Raw genomic sequence first — 16,010 nt, 5'->3', positions numbered from 1 at the left:
CTGATGAAGATTAAATTTCCTCAAGTATGAGTAGCTCCTCCTCTGAGTGCTCCCTGAGAGGGGCTGGAGGAAGGGAGGCATTGAGGGATCGGGAGCTCCAGGGAAGTATCAGGCAGGGGCCTGGAGGAGGCTCCATTCCCTTGGCAGTGGTGGATGGAGCCCAGTGGTGACTCTGTACCTGGAGTCAGATCCCTTGTTCCTGCAACATGGAGCAGAGCTGCCATCAGGCCCTACTTCTCAGCAGGCCTGAGTACCTACCCAGATGGGCTGGTCCCAATGGGTCCAAAGGGGTCAAAGCGTGCTCCTGGGGGCACAGCGCCTGGAGGCAGACGGTTTGGGAGGCCCGAGGATGGGTCAATGAGTGCTCTTGGGAAGCCAGATCTCAGGGGATCCACGATCATGCCACCTCTTCGACACCTGAGGCAAGAAAAGATGTGTGAGCAGGAGTGGCAAGCAGCTGCTGGAGAAGGGGCGAAGGAGGGGAAAGGGGACCAAGAATGCGGGGGGGGGGGGGGGGAGGGATGTACTCTGCACAGCCCAAGCAGATGTAGGTGGATGGTTGCCTGAGCGCCATCTGGCACAGGAAGTGTGCAAGAACAAGAATGCAAAAAGCACACCTTTCTTGACACTCATGGCCTGGCCTGCTAGCTCTTCGGGCTCCCTGAACCCACAAAATTGAGATTCCTGCCATGTCCTACTTGCAGGGGGGACAATTTTATCAAGAATAGGTGCCACGGGTGCCTGGGTGGCTCAGTCGGTTAAGCGTCTGCCTTTGGCTCAGGTCGTGATCCCAAGGTCTAGGATCAAGCCTGGGCTCCCTGCTCAGTGGGGAGCCTGCTTCTCCCTCTCTCTGTGCCTCCCCCTGCTCATTCTCTCTCTCTCCAAAATGAACGAATGAATGAATGAATACATAAATAAATAAAAAGAACAGGTGCTGGAACCTGCCAAGGTCAATGTAAATCCATCACAAGGCTCTGCAGAGTACTACTTTAGATCTAAGGACTAGTAGTAGCTTGGAGACAATTCACAAGGCTGGCTTTCTTGTGTTTCCTTAGAGGGGCTCAGGGTGATCCATGACAGCACGTAGGTTGCCCAACTCTGGCTCCTGTCAGCATGGAGTTCCATGGACCCAACCGCCTTGTGCTCATAGCAGGATGAGTGAGCTGATGTTCCCCAAAATTTGAGGTCACTGTTCCAGCTTAACTATAGGCTCCTGTGATTTCCCACTGTCTAAAGAAAGGCTCAAGTTGGGGTCACTTTGCAGCAAAGGTTAAAATCTACTCAGAAGCATTCAGGGAAGACAGGACATAGCTAGGCTGTAATGACTTTTTTGGGTGCCTGACAACCACCACACACAGTCTAATGGGGATCAGAGACTCCCCCAAGCAAGTAACGTTGACCTTTGAATAGCCCTGAACTGCCCATCAGTCTGTGGTCCCCCGTGTGCTCTTCAGTCTGCACCTGAGAAACCTTCCATCCAAGGGAGGCTGTGGTCCTCCACCAGGGCCAGTAGGCTAAGGCATGACAGAGGCTGCTAGCTGGGCTTGCTCCATCATTCCCAAAACACAGGACTTTCTGGCACTGCTCCAGGCACAGCAGAGCAGAACAGCGGCAGTGACTTGTTGGCTGCTCAGCCACAGCAGCCTCCTTCACCCCAAAGGAGTCTGACGAAAAGCTCTAAGATTAGAAGATGAGCTGGGCTGAAAAGTCACAAGAGCAGGTTGTGTTGCTGCCCCCTCCTCAGCAGTACTCACCCAAAGGGGTCCAGGTCCTCTCCCCCGACAGCAAATGGGCCCAGGGGATCACACCTGAAACAAACAAGGGGCAATTACCATAAGTCCCAGAGCAGTTGGGCTCGTGGGTTCCCAGGGGCTTGAACCTGACACCTGTAGGGCCCAAATGCATTCCCCGGTATGGGGGGAGGGGAAAACCTATGCCTGAGACCATAACACACCAGACACTTCAAAGTGGTCTTCGGCACAGACCAACACTGATAATATTACAGAGGCAATAGGAAAGATGCTGAACACGAAGCTGGAAACAAGGAGGATCTCCAGACTGTCAAAAATATAAATATTAACTGTGGTAACCTCCAGATAAATTTTATTTATTTACACATTTCTCAAGTTCTTAAACATTGTGTAAAGAACCAAGAACTTTTAGATCAGAAAATATCGGAAAACCAAAACCAGAACTCCAAGACTAAGATTTAAAAGCTTCCAGGAGTGGAGTGAGATGGGTGCCCACACACAGCTAGAACAGGGCTCCTCGGCCTTTTTCCATGATGGCCTCTGTATGACACTTCAATCCCACAGACACCATGTATCTGTATACTCACTGCAGCCCGCTGGAGGGCCACAAACCACTGCAACCTCAGAGTTTTTCACCCCCATACCAAGAGCCCATTTTTGCTCTCCCTGGGTATGCACGAGCTAGGAGCATGAAATGAGGGCATGCTTTCTGGAGAGCAGTTCTATACTGTCTAACGTATATACCACATATGTGTCTTTCAAAAGTCAGGTATTTTCATACTCTTTGATCCAATAGTTTTATATCTAGGTATCTGTCTTAAAGAACACATCATTCAAATGAAAATATCACATAGAGGCTTTAATGAAGGGAACTGGAATTGGCCTAGATAGCGGTCAGATAAGCATGTTACAGTATATTCCTAAATGCAATTATGAAGACCATATAAGAAAAAACTGGTAAGAAAAAAATGCTTATGCTCTGGTGTTGACTGTGGGGGAAAAGGAAGAGTCTAGGAAATCAAGGGTGAGAAATGTGTGTGTGGGTGTGTATGTATAAATAAAACTAGAAAGAATCACACTGAAAATATAAACAGTGATAGTTACTCCTGGGATGATTTTTTTTATACTTTCCTGTTTTTTTTCTATAAAGGATATAGATATAATGAAAACAAAAAAGATTTAGAATTTGCAGAAGTGTGCTTTGGAGTCTGCCTGGAGCCCTAGTGAGCAATATGAACCTGGCAGTTCTGTGTTTGGGGTGGGGCGGCGGTGGGGGAGGGCGGGTCTTGCCAGACCTTAGGAGCTTTGTAAATTTGTAAACAGCAGCTAATAAATGCTTATAGGTAAGAAGCCCTTAGTTAAAGAACTGGGAAAAAAAATCTAAATGAGGTGTTTCTTCAGTCAGTTCTACCTAATAATGCTAGAAAAGATACTGTAATTTAGGTGGATGTGGCTAGCAAGATTTCCAAGGGAAGGAATTTTTCCTGACCTAGATGACTGTTCCCTAGTCATGGTTCATGGAGCTGGTGGTGGAAGTTTCTGGTGACCTCTGTTATCATCCTGCCACCCTTGATACACCAGGTATACTGGAGAGCTGAGAGTATCTTACCTGTTATCCCCAAGACTCTGCTACAGATCAGCAAACAGAAGGGGCTTCAAATGGCTATGAAAATGCCTGGGAGAACAGAGAGCCAAATTGCTCCTGAAACACACAGCTTTCTTTCTCTCTCCCAGGCCACAGAGCATGGCACAGGGGAAGAAACAGGGAACAATGAAGGCTGGAAAGGCAGCTGCCAGGCCTACCCCAACCACTGTGTACTTGAAATTGTCACAGCATATCCTTTGACTCAACATACTTAATGCAGCCTTCATTATAACACATGCACACTACTCTGAACTCGTTAAATACATGCTCGGAACCCACATTAAAATAGTCTCAGTCCAGAATGTGTTGAATGAGGCAGATTACAAGAATTAAAAGAGAGGTAATTTTTGTATATAGTCTCTGAAATCAAGCCCCTACTATTTCATCTGAAATCAACTGAAGGAGAGTGTTACACACTAATGCTGTAGGCAAAAGTGCCTGGCTGGGTTCATGTGGTGGTATGTCCTAGCTCCTACAAGGGGCTCCGCTAGGGGATTTGAGTGTGATCCTGACCACAATTTCCTCCTTCTGTGCTCCCCCTCCTCTTAGATAAAAACAACACTCCTCACTTCTGCTACCTAAAAAAGGTTTTGCACCAGTCTCACGAAAAAAAAAACAAAACAAAACCAATACCTGGTTTTCAGAGCTCTTTTGATTTCAAAATTGCACATAAAAGACTGTGGGCCCATCAAAGTAAAAATGATCCCTCTCACTCCTGTTCCCAGCCTCCCAGGTCTTCCTATAGACAACTAAGATATCAGTTTCTTACATGTCTTCCCAAAGATACTCTGCATATATAGACAGCAAGTATGTAACTCTCCTACTTTTTTTAAACAGATGAATGTGCTCAACTCCTTATATACATTATCTTATTTCATCTTTGCAGCAGCCCTCTAAGCACATATGTTCTTTAGCATTATTTTACAGATGAGTAAACTGAAGCTCAGAGAAGCAAGGTTTCTATACAAGGCCACACAGGTAGTTAAGTGTCAGCCCAACTTCAAAAACCATGCTGTTTTAACTGATGTGTTGAAACTGTTTACACTTAATGTGATTTTTTGGTGAGATGTTTAGATTTATATCTACCATTTATTATTTGTTTTCCAACTGTTCCCTGTTTTTCATTCCTCTGTTTCCTCTCTCTTTTTTACTCAATTTTAGTGTTTCTGACTAGATCTCTTTGCAGAGTTGTTTTCCCAGTGGTTGCTCCAGGGATTGAGTGTACTTAATTTCTTCAGTCTACTTAGAAACAGTATTTTAGGGGCATCTGGGTGGCTCAGTCAGTTAAATGTCTGCCTTTGGCTCAGGTCATTATCTTGGAGTTCTGGGATCAAGACCCAAGTCAGGCTCCTTGCCCAGTGGGGAGTCTGCTTCTCCCTCTACCCCTCACCCTACTTGTGCTCTCTGTTTCTCAAATAAATAAATAAAATCTTTTTTAAAAACCCCAGTATTTTACCATTTCAAGTAGAAGGCAGAGAACAAACTAGCACATACAGGTCCATTTATTCTCCTCCCTTTATGCTGCAGTTGTTCCACATTACACTAACATACACTAAGATGCTCAATTTTTGCTTTCAACTCTAACACATTTTGGAGAATTCAAGAATGGAACAGTGAATTATATTTACTCAGACATTTACCATTTCTATTGCTTTCTTTTATTCCTGATGTTCCAAGTCTCCATCTGGTATCATTTCCCTTCTGTCTGAAGAGCTTCCTTTAGCAATTCCTTTTGAGAAGAGCTGTTGACTATAAATTCTCTTAGTGTCCTTTCACTAAGAATATCTTAATATCCTTCGGAAATAAAGCAAAATATTTGCTGGATACAGAATTCTGGGTTAACAATTCTTATTTTACGAATATTGATCTACTTCTTCCTGGTGTCCATGATCTCTAATGAGAAATCCAAGTTCTTACTCTTCTATAAGCAAGTCATTATTTTTCCCTAGCTGCTTTCATTAATTTTTTTTCTTGATTTTTAGTTTTTAGCAGTGTGATTAGATGTCTGTGCATGGACTTCCTTGGGTTTATCCTATCCAGGGTTTGCTGAGCTTTTTGAATTTGTGGGTTTATGTCTTTTGCCAAATCTGGGAAATTTCATCCATTATTCTCTTGAAATAATTTTTCTGTACTGTACTCTTTCTCCTCTTCCTCTGAGACTCTGATCACCACAATGTTAGACTTTTTATAATTGGCTCACAAATCCCTGAAACTTCATTTTTAAATCTTTCTTTTTCTCTGTGTTCAGACAGGATAATTTCTAGTGCTCTATCTTCAAGTTCACTCTTTCTTCTGTTATTTCCATTCTGATACTCATTCATCCAGTGAGGTTATTTTGATTATTTTTCATTTCTAAAATTTCCATTTGGCTCTTCTTTTATCTTCTATTTCTTTGCTGAGACCTATTATCCCACTCATTTCAAGACTATCTGTCTTCACTTCTTGGAGCATTTTTATAATAGCTACTTAATATCTTTGCTTGCCAGATAATTCCAACATCTGTGTCATCTTGGTGCTGGCATCTGTTTGTTGTCTTTTTGTGAGCTGAAGTTTCCTTCGTTCTTTGTATGCCCAGTGATTTAGGACTGTATCCGGCAAAACTTGAACATTTATTATGAGGCTCGATGAATCCTGGTATTTTTGTTTGAGTAGGCAATCAACATAGCTGGGTTCAGAATCCAAATTCTGGTTTCAATGTCAGTTCTGTGTTCAACGCCTTTTGCAGTGCTATTCAGTTTTGTGCCACATATGTGCTACAAAGCATTGTCTGAACCACCTAGGCAGTTTTACTCAAACTGTACTGTGTACATTAATCAGTGGGAGATCTTACTAAACTATAGATTTTAATATGGAAGACCAAGAATGGGACTTGATATTCTGCATTTTTTATAAGCTCCCAAGTGACATGATTTTGCTAGTCTGGGGAACACAGATGGCTAGGCCTGTCAGGTTCAAGTTCAGCTATGAAATTTTGGTGGTCTGGAATTATTTACTTTGTTCTACTAAGTGTGGAAACCTAGGACTGGGGACATGGAGATGCTGAGAACTGTAGACAAAAGCGTGTATGTGCTCATGTAGTAGAGTGCTCTGAGCAAGCAGGGCATGAACCCTTTCCTTTTCCCCACCCTGAGAATATCCTGTGAGTTCAAGGGTGAGCTGGGGACTGAAAATGGCTGGGAAGTATTGTGCTTAGGCTAGGTGAACAAAGATTTTTAAAAGAAAAAAAAGAAAAAGATATGCATACATTATACTAACTGTAAGAAAAATGTCACCATAATCTAACATAATGATTCTTTTTGTTCTTCTTTTCTAGTCTTCTTTCATAAACATGCTTTTATAAAAGTATAGTATTGTAATTTCAGGTCCCATGGTTTTCCTCCACTTATGTCCTGTATTTCTTGAGTTGTCTGTCTTTGCTATTGTCATTTTTAATGATCAACTAATAATCACTCAAGTGAAGCAAATTTTTAACATTTAATCTTCTACTGTAGGTACTAGTATTGCTTCTGATCTGAGTAACTATAAAGAACGGTGTAATGAATAACTTTTGTGTAACTGTTATCCTCTGCCTGTCCCACCATGATATGATGGGGGCAACCTATTTCTCTGGTCAAAAGAAAAGAGTTGTGTCCGGGACCCTCAACTGCATCTGACTTAGGTAATTCAGAAGGTGAGATTTGGGTCCTGCAAATTGATGAGATTCAGGTAAGAGTGGTCACTGAGCTGAGTAGCAATGGGTAAGACTCTTCAGAACCTTAGGGGAGGGAAGATGCATTTTGCATTTGGGAGGCCAGAGGGTAGACTGTGGTAGGTAAAATCTCTAGAAATGGTCGCTCTTAGTATTCCACACTGTCTAATCCCCAGAACTTGGATATGAGAAATCACTCTTGCAATTGTTTTATAGCAAGTTGCTATAGTATAGCACAGTTGACTTCAAAAAGGGGAGATGATCTGAACGGGATAATCTGCTCACATGGGCCCTTAAAAAGCAGAACACTTTCTCTAGCTGGCAGCAGAAGAGAAGGTGGAAGGGGAGAGTCAAAAGCATGGGCAAGACTTGACAAACTATTGCTGGCTTTGTAGATGGAGGCCTGTGAGAAGAGGTGTCGGAAGTCTTCAGGAGCTGAGAGAGGCCCTCAGCCAACAGCCAATGAGGAATGGGGACCTCAAGTCATACAAAAACAAGGAACTGAATTCATGTTCGATCAACTTACAAATATTATGGGGATAATGCTTTTCTAAATAATTTGAAAGAAAAAGGGGACTAAACCCAGCAATATGGCAAGGATCTGGAAACTTTAAAACATAGTGGGAATGACAAGTAGTACAATTGTTTAGGAGCACAACTGGGCAACATCAAAATCTTTAAAAACATGCTTAGTCCTTAATGGAGCAACTCTACTTTCAGCAATGCATACTAAGGACATATTCAGAGATGTGCTCTGAGTGTGAATGTATGCTCACTGAGGTGTTAGCTGTGGTAGCCACAAATCAGAAATGACTTCCCGCGTATCTTCCTTTATTTGTCTCCTCTTTGTTAAGCCAACCCATCAGCAAGTTCTGTCAGGTGTACTTCCAAATATACCCAAGATCATCTGCCTTGCCTGCCACCATTTACTACCTACTACTACTGTTTCTTGCCTGGGTGCCTGTGTCAGCTCTTGACCTGGTCTTCGTGTTTCTACTCTTATTCTTTTATAATCCATTCTCTACAAAGGAGCTAGAGATTCAAAACTAAAATGTAAACAGTATGAAGTCCCTCTTTTGTTAAACACACCCAGGGGTTCCTACTGCTTCTGATCTTATCCCTAAGGCTCTGAATGCCCTGGCCCATGCTTACCCCTGCAGTGTCATCACTGCACCATCTCTCTACCCCACCAATTTACTGTGCTCCAACCACACTACTTAATCTGTTCTCAGAACAATCCAAGACAAGATTGTTTCTTTCAAAATGATTGCTGATATGTGTGTTACAAGGAGGAAGTAATAAGGGCTGAATCCTGCTCCAGTGTTTATGAGCTGTGTTGGTTTGGATAAGTTAATTAACCTCTCTATGCCTCAGTTTTCTTTTCTATAAAATGGAGATGACAACAGCACCTAGCTTTCTCTACTGTGAAATAGGATAACAGTATTTATTTCTCAAGGTTAAGTATCAAATGAGAGTATTTACAAAAGTGTAACACCTGGTACATAGCAAAGAGTTCAATAAATGGTATCTAATATTCTATTATTATATCACAACTTCTGCTTTCTACTGCTTGTGATCAAGTTACTTATTATACATGAGCCTCAGTTTTCTTACTTGTAAAATGGGGATAGCCCTTATCAATCTTACAGGGTTGAGAGGATTAAGTAAGAGCATATGGATGATATGCCTCGCCTGTTGCTTCAAACAGCTGGCACTCAGTAAGCAGTGGTTGTATAATTATTATTGAACTAGCTTTGCCATCCATGGGAGAAACTAAAGAGATCAAGTTTATTTGGCTCTAAGATGAAAAGCAATGAGGGAAAAATTTAAGAACAGGGAATAATAGTTTCAAGAGCAGTGAAAAATGAAAATTTGATTATTAGGGTGGTATAGGTAGAGGAGAATTCTTCTCAAAATATGGAGGATCAACTTATCAATATAGTAAAATATCAACCTATCTTGTACCACACATAAAAATTAATTTCAAGTAGATTATAGATCTAAATATAAAAGGTAAAACAACAAAGCTTCTAGAAGATATATATGAGGAATTCTCCATGATCTTGGGGTAGGGCAAAGATTTCTCAACAGATCAAAAAAACACCAAACAAGGAAAAGCATCGAGAAGCTAGATTACATAAAAATTAAGAACATTTTATTACAGAGTGAAAAGCCAAAGTATAAAGGGAAAATATTTGTAATACATTTATCTGACACAGGACTAAAATCAAGAATATACAAATAATGCCTACAAATCATAAAAAGATAAGACAACCAAAGAGAGAAATGGTCGAGACTGATTTGGAAGACGCTTCAACAAAAGGGGATATCTAAAAGGGCTTGTATACATTTTTAAAAGAGAAAGGATTCAAAATGTCCTCCACAGAATCCTGGAGGTCCCTGAAACTCATTTCATTTCCAGGGGTCCATGAGATCAAAACTATTTCATCTTAGAAGCTATCTACTTTTGGGGTACCTAGGTGGCTCAGTTGGTTATGCATTTGCCTTTGGCTCAGGTCATGATCTCAGGGTCCTGGATGGGAAATGAGAATCTAGCTAGTTGTCTTCCATACCTAATGATAAACAGGTCGCAACAATATGAAACAAGTCATTCTTTTCATAAAATTTTTGTGTTTGGGGAAAAAATAGATAGTTCTGTAAAAATTTCTATTTGTGGGGGGAGGGGCAAGATGGCGGAGGTGTAGGGTCTCCAGGTCACCTGTCCTCAGCAAATTACCTAGAAAACCATCCAATCATCCTGAAAACCTACGAATTTGGCCTGAGATTTAAAGAGAGACCAGCTGGAACGCTACAGTGAGAAGAGTTCGCGCTTCTATCAAGGTAGGAAGACGGGGAAAAAGAAATAAAGAAACAAAAGGCCTCCAAGGGGAAGGGGCCCCGCGAGGAGCCGGGCTGAGGCCGGGGCGAGTGTCCCCAGGACAGGAGAGCCCCGTCCCGGAGGAGCAGGAGCTGCACCAACCTTCCCCGCGGAAAGGGGCTCCCCGGGAATTGGAGCAGGATCCCCAGAAAGGCGGGGACGCCCTCGGGCTCTCTGGGACAGTAACAGAGGAACTGCGCCCCGGGAGATGCGCCGAGCTCCCTAAGGGCTGCAGCGCTCGGCGGGGCCCGGAGCAGCTCGGAGGGGCTCGGGCGGCGGCTCCGCGGAGGGGGCTGCGGGGCTGCGGGGCTGCGGGGCTCCGGGAACAGCTCAGCGGCGGCGGCTCGGGCGGAGGAAGAAGCTCCGTGCGGAGGGGGCTGCGCGGCTCCGGGAACAGCTCGGAGGGGCTCGGGCGGTGGCTCCGCGGAGGGGGCTGCGCGGCTCCGGGAACAGCTCAGCGGCGGCGGCTCGCGCAGAGGAAGAAGCTCCGCGCGGAGGGGGCTGCGCGGCTCCGGGAACAGCTCGGAGAGGCTCGGGCGGCGGCTCCGCGGAGGGGGCTGCACCGCCGGGAGCGTGAATCCAACAGCGCAGGCCCCGGAGCACAGGGCGCCGGGACACAGCCCAGGATCCGGCCTCCCCCGGGACAGGCAGAGGCCGGGAGGGCCCAGGACAGCAAGGACGCTCCTGCCTGGAACTGAGCAGATCAGCGGCCCCGCCCCAGAGCCCCCAGGCCCTGCAGAAGGAGAGCCCCGGAGCTACTGCGGGGGCTGGATCCAGGGTCCCAGAGCTGCCCCCGCCACTGTGGCTTCCTCCCGGGGCCTCACGGGGTCAACAACCCCCACCGAGCCCTGCACCAGGCAGGGGCAAAGCAGCTCCCCCAAGTGCCAACACCTGAGAATCAGCACAGCAGGCCCCTCCCCCAGAAGACCAGCGACACGGACCAGTTCCAAGGGAAGTCAAGGGACTTAAACTACACAGAATCGGAAGATACTCCCCCGTGGGTTTTTTTTGTTTTTTGTTTTTTTGTTTTTGTTTTTGTTTTTTTTTTTTTGTTTTTTTTTTTTGTTTTGTTTTGTGCTTTTTTTTCTCTCTTTCTTCTTGATTTCTGATTGCTTCCCCCACCCTCCCTTTTTTCTTTTTTCTCCTTTCTTTCTTTTTCTTTCCTTTTCTTCTCTTTTTCCCCTATTTTTTTCTTCTTTCTCTTTTTTCTTTTTCTCTTTTCGTTCCTTCTCTCTCTTTTTCTCCTTTTCCCAATACAACTTGTTTTTGGCCACTCTGCACTGAGCAAAATGACTAGAAGGAAAACCCCTCAAAAAAAAGAATCAGAAACAGCCCACTCTCCCACAGAGTTACAAAATATGGATTACAATTCAATGTCAGAAAGCCAATTCAGAAGCACTATTTTACAGCTACTGGTGGCTCTAGAAAAAACCATAAAGGACTCAAGAGACTTCATGACTGCAGAATTTAGATCTAATCAGGCAGAAATTAAAAATCAATTAAATGAGATGCAATCTAAGCTAGAAGTCCTAACGACGAGGCTTGACGAGGTGGAAGAACGAGTGAGTGACATAGAAGACAAGTTGATGGCAAAGAGGGAAACTGAGGAAAAAAGAGACAGGCAATTAAAAGACCATGAGGATAGATTAAGGGAAATAAATGATAGCCTGAGGAAGAAAAACCTACGTTTAATTGGGGTTCCCGAGGGCGCGGAAAGGGACAGAGGGCCAGAATATGTATTTGAACAAATCCTAGCTGAAAACTTTCCGAATCTGGGAAGGGAAACAGGCATTCAGATCCAGGAAATAGAGAGATCCCCCCCTAAAATCAACAAAAACCGTTCAACACCTCGACATTTAATAGTGAAGCTTGCAAATTCCAAAGATAAGGAGAAGATCCTTAAAGCAGCAAGAGAAAAAAAGTCCCTGACTTTTATGGGGAGGAATATTAGGGTAACAGCAGACCTCTCCACAGAGACCTGGCAGGCCAGAAAGGGCTGGCAGGATATATTCAGGGTCCTAAATGAAAAGAACATGCAACCAAGAATACTTTACCCCGCAAGGCTTTCATTCAAAATGGAAGGAGAGATAAAGAGCTTCCAAGACAGGCAGGAACTGAAAGAATATGTAACCTCCAAACCAGCTCTGCAAGAAATTTTAAGGGGGACTCTTAAAATTCCCCTTTAAGAAGAAGTTCAGTGGAACAATCCACAAAAACAAGGACTGAATAGATATGATGACACTAAACTCATATCTATCAATAGTAACTCTGAATGTGAACGGGCTTAATGACCCCATCAAAAGGCGCAGGGTTTCAGACTGGATAAAAAAGCAGGACCCATCTATTTGCTGTCTACAAGAGACTCATTTTAGACAGAAGGACACCTACAACCTGAAAATAAAAGGTTGGAGAACCATTTACCATTCAAATGGTCCTCAAAAGAAAGCAGGGGTTGCCATCCTTATATCAGATAAATTAAAATTTACCCCGAAGACTATAGTGAGAGATGAAGAGGGACACTATCTCATACTCAAAGGATCTATCCAACAAGAGGACTTAACAATCCTCAATATATATGCCCCGAATGTGGCAGCTGCCAAATATTTAAACCAATTAATAACCAAACTCAAGAAATACCTTGATAATAATACACTTATACTTGGTGACTTCAATCTAGCTCTTTCTACCCTGGATAGGTCTTCTAAGCACAATATCTCCAAAGAAACGAGAGCTTTAAATGATACACTGGACCAGATGGATTTCACAGATATCTACAGAACTTTACATCCAAACTCAACTGAATACACATTCTTCTCAAGTGCACATGGAACTTTCTCCAGAATAGACCACATACTGGGTCACAAATCGGGTCTGAACCGATACCAAAAGATCGGGATAGTCCCCTGTATATTCTCAGACCATAATGCCTTGAAATTAGAACTTAATCACAACAAGAAATATGGAAGGACCACAAACACGTGGAGGTTAAGGACCATCCTGCTAAAAGATGAAAAGGTCAACCAGGAAATTAAGGAAGAATTAAAAAGATTCATGGAAACTAATGAAAATGAAGATACAACCGTTCAAAATCTTTGGGATGCAGCAAAAGCAGTCCTGAGGGGGAAATACATCGCAATACAAGCATACATTCAAAAACTGGAAAGATCTCAAATTCAAAAGCTCACCTTACACATAAAGGAACTAGAGAAAAAGCAACAAATAGACCCCACCCCCAGCAGAAGAAGAGAGTTAATTAAAATTCGAGCAGAACTCAATGATATCGAGACCAAAAGAACTGTGGAACAGATCAACAGAACCAGGAGTTGGTTCTTTGAAAGAATTAATAAGATAGATAAACCATTAGCCAACCTTATTAAAAAGAAGAGAGAGAAGACTCAAATTAATAAAATCATGAATGAGAAAGGGGACATCACTACCAACACCAAGGAAATACAAACGATTTTAAAAACATATTATGAACAGCTGTATGCCAATAAATTAGGAAATCTAGAAGAAATGGACGCATTCCTGGAAAGCCACAAACTACCAAAACTGGAGCAGGAAGAAATAGAAAACCTGAACAGGCCAATAACCAGGGAGGAAATTGAAGCAGTCATCAAAAACCTCCCAAGACACAAGAGTCCAGGGCCAGATGGCTTCCCAGGGGAATTCTATCAAACGTTTAAAGAAGAAATCATACCTATTCTACTAAAGCTGTTTGGAAAGATAGAAAGAGATGGAGTACTTCCAAATTCGTTCTATGAGGCCAGCATCACCTTAATTCCGAAACCAGACAAAGACCCCACCAAAAAGGAGAATTACAGACCAATATCCCTGATGAACATGGATGCAAAAATTCTCAACAAGATACTAGCCAATAGGATCCAACAACACATTAAGAAAATTATTCACCATGACCAAGTAGGATTTATCCCTGGGACACAAGGCTGGTTCAACACTCGTAAAACCATCAATGTGATTCATCATATCAGCAAGAGAAAAACCAAGAACCATATGATACTCTCATTAGATGCAGAGAAAGCATTTGACAAAATACAGCATCCATTCCTGATCAAAACCCTTCAGAGTGTTGGGATAGAGGGAACTTTCCTCGACATCTTAAAAGCCATCTACGAAAAGCCCACAGCAAATATCATTCTCAATGGGGAAGCACTGGGAGCCTTTCCCCTAAGATCAGGAACAAGACAGGGATGTCCACTCTCACCACTGCTGTTCAACATAGTTCTGGAAGTCCTCGCCTCAGCAATCAGACAACAAAAAGACATTAAAGGCATTCAAATTGGCAAAGAAGAAGTAAAACTCTCCCTCTTCGCCGATGACATGATACTCTACATAGAAAACCCAAAAGCCTCCACCCCCAGATTGCTAGAACTCATACAGCAATTTGGTAGCGTGGCAGGATACAAAATCAATGCCCAGAAATCAATGGCATTTCTATACACTAACAATGAGACTGAAGAAAGAGAAATTAAGGAGTCAATCCCATTTACAATTGCACCCAAAAGCATAAGATACCTAGGAATAAACCTAACCAAAGAGGTAAAAGATCTATACCCTAAAAACTATAGAACACTTCTGAAAGAAATTGAGGAAGACACAAAGAGATGGAAAAATATTCCATGCTCATGGATTGGCAGAATTAATATTGTAAAAATGTCAATGTTACCCAGGGCAATTTATACGTTTAATGCAATCCCTATCAAAATACCATGGACTTTCTTCAGAGAGTTAGAACAAATTATTTTTAGATTTGTGTGGAATCAGAAAAGACCCCGAATAGCCAGGGGAATTTTAAAAAAGAAAACCTTAGCTGGGGGCATCACAATGCCAGATTTCAGGTTGTATTACAAAGCTGTGGTCATCAAGACAGTGTGGTACTGGCACAAAAACAGACACATAGATCAATGGAACAGAATAGAGAACCCAGAAGTGGACCCTGAAATGTACGGCCATCTAATATTCGATAAAGGAGGAAAGACTATCCATTGGAAGAAAGACAGTCTCTTCAATAAATGGTGCTGGGAAAATTGGACATCCACATGCAGAAGAATGAAACTGGACCACTCTCTTTCACCATACACAAAGATAAACTCAAAATGGATGAGAGATCTAAATGTGAGACAAGATTCCATCAAAATCCTAGAGGAGAACACAGGCAACACCCTTTTTGAACTTGGCCACAGTAACTTCTTGCAAGATACATCCACGAAGGCAAAAGAAACAAAAGCAAAAATGAACTATTGGGACTTCATCAAGATAAGAAGCTTTTGCACAGCAAAGGATACAGTCAACAAAACTAAAAGACAACCTACAGAATGGGAGAAGATATTTGCAAATGACATATCAGATAAAGGGCTAGTTTCCAAAATCTATAAAGAACTTATTAAACTCAACACCAAAGAAACAAACAATCCAATCATGAAATGGGCAAAAGACATGAAGAGAAATCTCACAGAGGAAGACATGGACATGGCCAACATGCACATGAGAAAATGCTCTGCATCACTTGCCATCAGGGAAATACAAATCAAAACCACAATGAGATACCACCTCACACCAGTGAGAATGGGGAAAATTAACAAGGCAGGAAACAACAAATGTTGGAGAGGATGCGGAGAAAAGGGAACCCTCTTACACTGTTGGTGGGAATGTGAACTGGTGCAGCCACTCTGGAAAACTGTGTGGAGGTTCCTCAAAGAGTTAAAAATAGACCTGCCCTACGACCCAGCAATTGCACTGTTGGGGATTTACCCCAAAGATTCAGATGCAATGAAACGTCGGGACACCTGCACCCCGATGTTTCTATCAGCAATGGCCACAATAGCCAAACTGTGGAAGGAGCCTCGGTGTCCATCGAAAGATGAATGGATAAAGAAGATGTGGTTTATGTATACAATGGAATATTACTCAGCAATTAGAAACGACAAATACCCACCATTTGCTTCAACGTGGATGGAACTGGAGGGTATTATGCTGAGTGAAATAAGTCAATCGGAGAAGGACAAACAGTGTATGTTCTCATTCATT

The 16,010-nt window shown here is 42.9% G+C and overlaps 1 protein-coding gene across 2 annotated transcripts in view; it reads right to left on the bottom strand.

Moving 5' to 3' along the window:
* Positions 1–16,010, bottom strand: part of PSMF1 (proteasome inhibitor subunit 1) — a 49,527-nt gene that overhangs the window by 3,533 nt on the left and 29,984 nt on the right. For both annotated transcript variants that reach the window (XM_041732887.1, XM_041732886.1), the window contains exons 5-6: positions 1,755–1,808; positions 259–417 (exon numbers count right to left, since the gene is read on the bottom strand). In XM_041732887.1, coding sequence (XP_041588821.1) covers positions 259–417; positions 1,755–1,808 — 213 coding nt within the window. The remainder of the gene's footprint in view (positions 1–258; positions 418–1,754; positions 1,809–16,010) is intronic.

Source organism: Vulpes lagopus, chromosome 18 (genome assembly GCF_018345385.1).
Source record: "Vulpes lagopus strain Blue_001 chromosome 18, ASM1834538v1, whole genome shotgun sequence".
NCBI classification, from domain to species: domain Eukaryota; kingdom Metazoa; phylum Chordata; class Mammalia; order Carnivora; family Canidae; genus Vulpes; species Vulpes lagopus.
The sequence above is the reverse complement of the archived record's forward strand: the minus strand, read 5'-3'. Positions and strand labels throughout refer to the sequence as shown.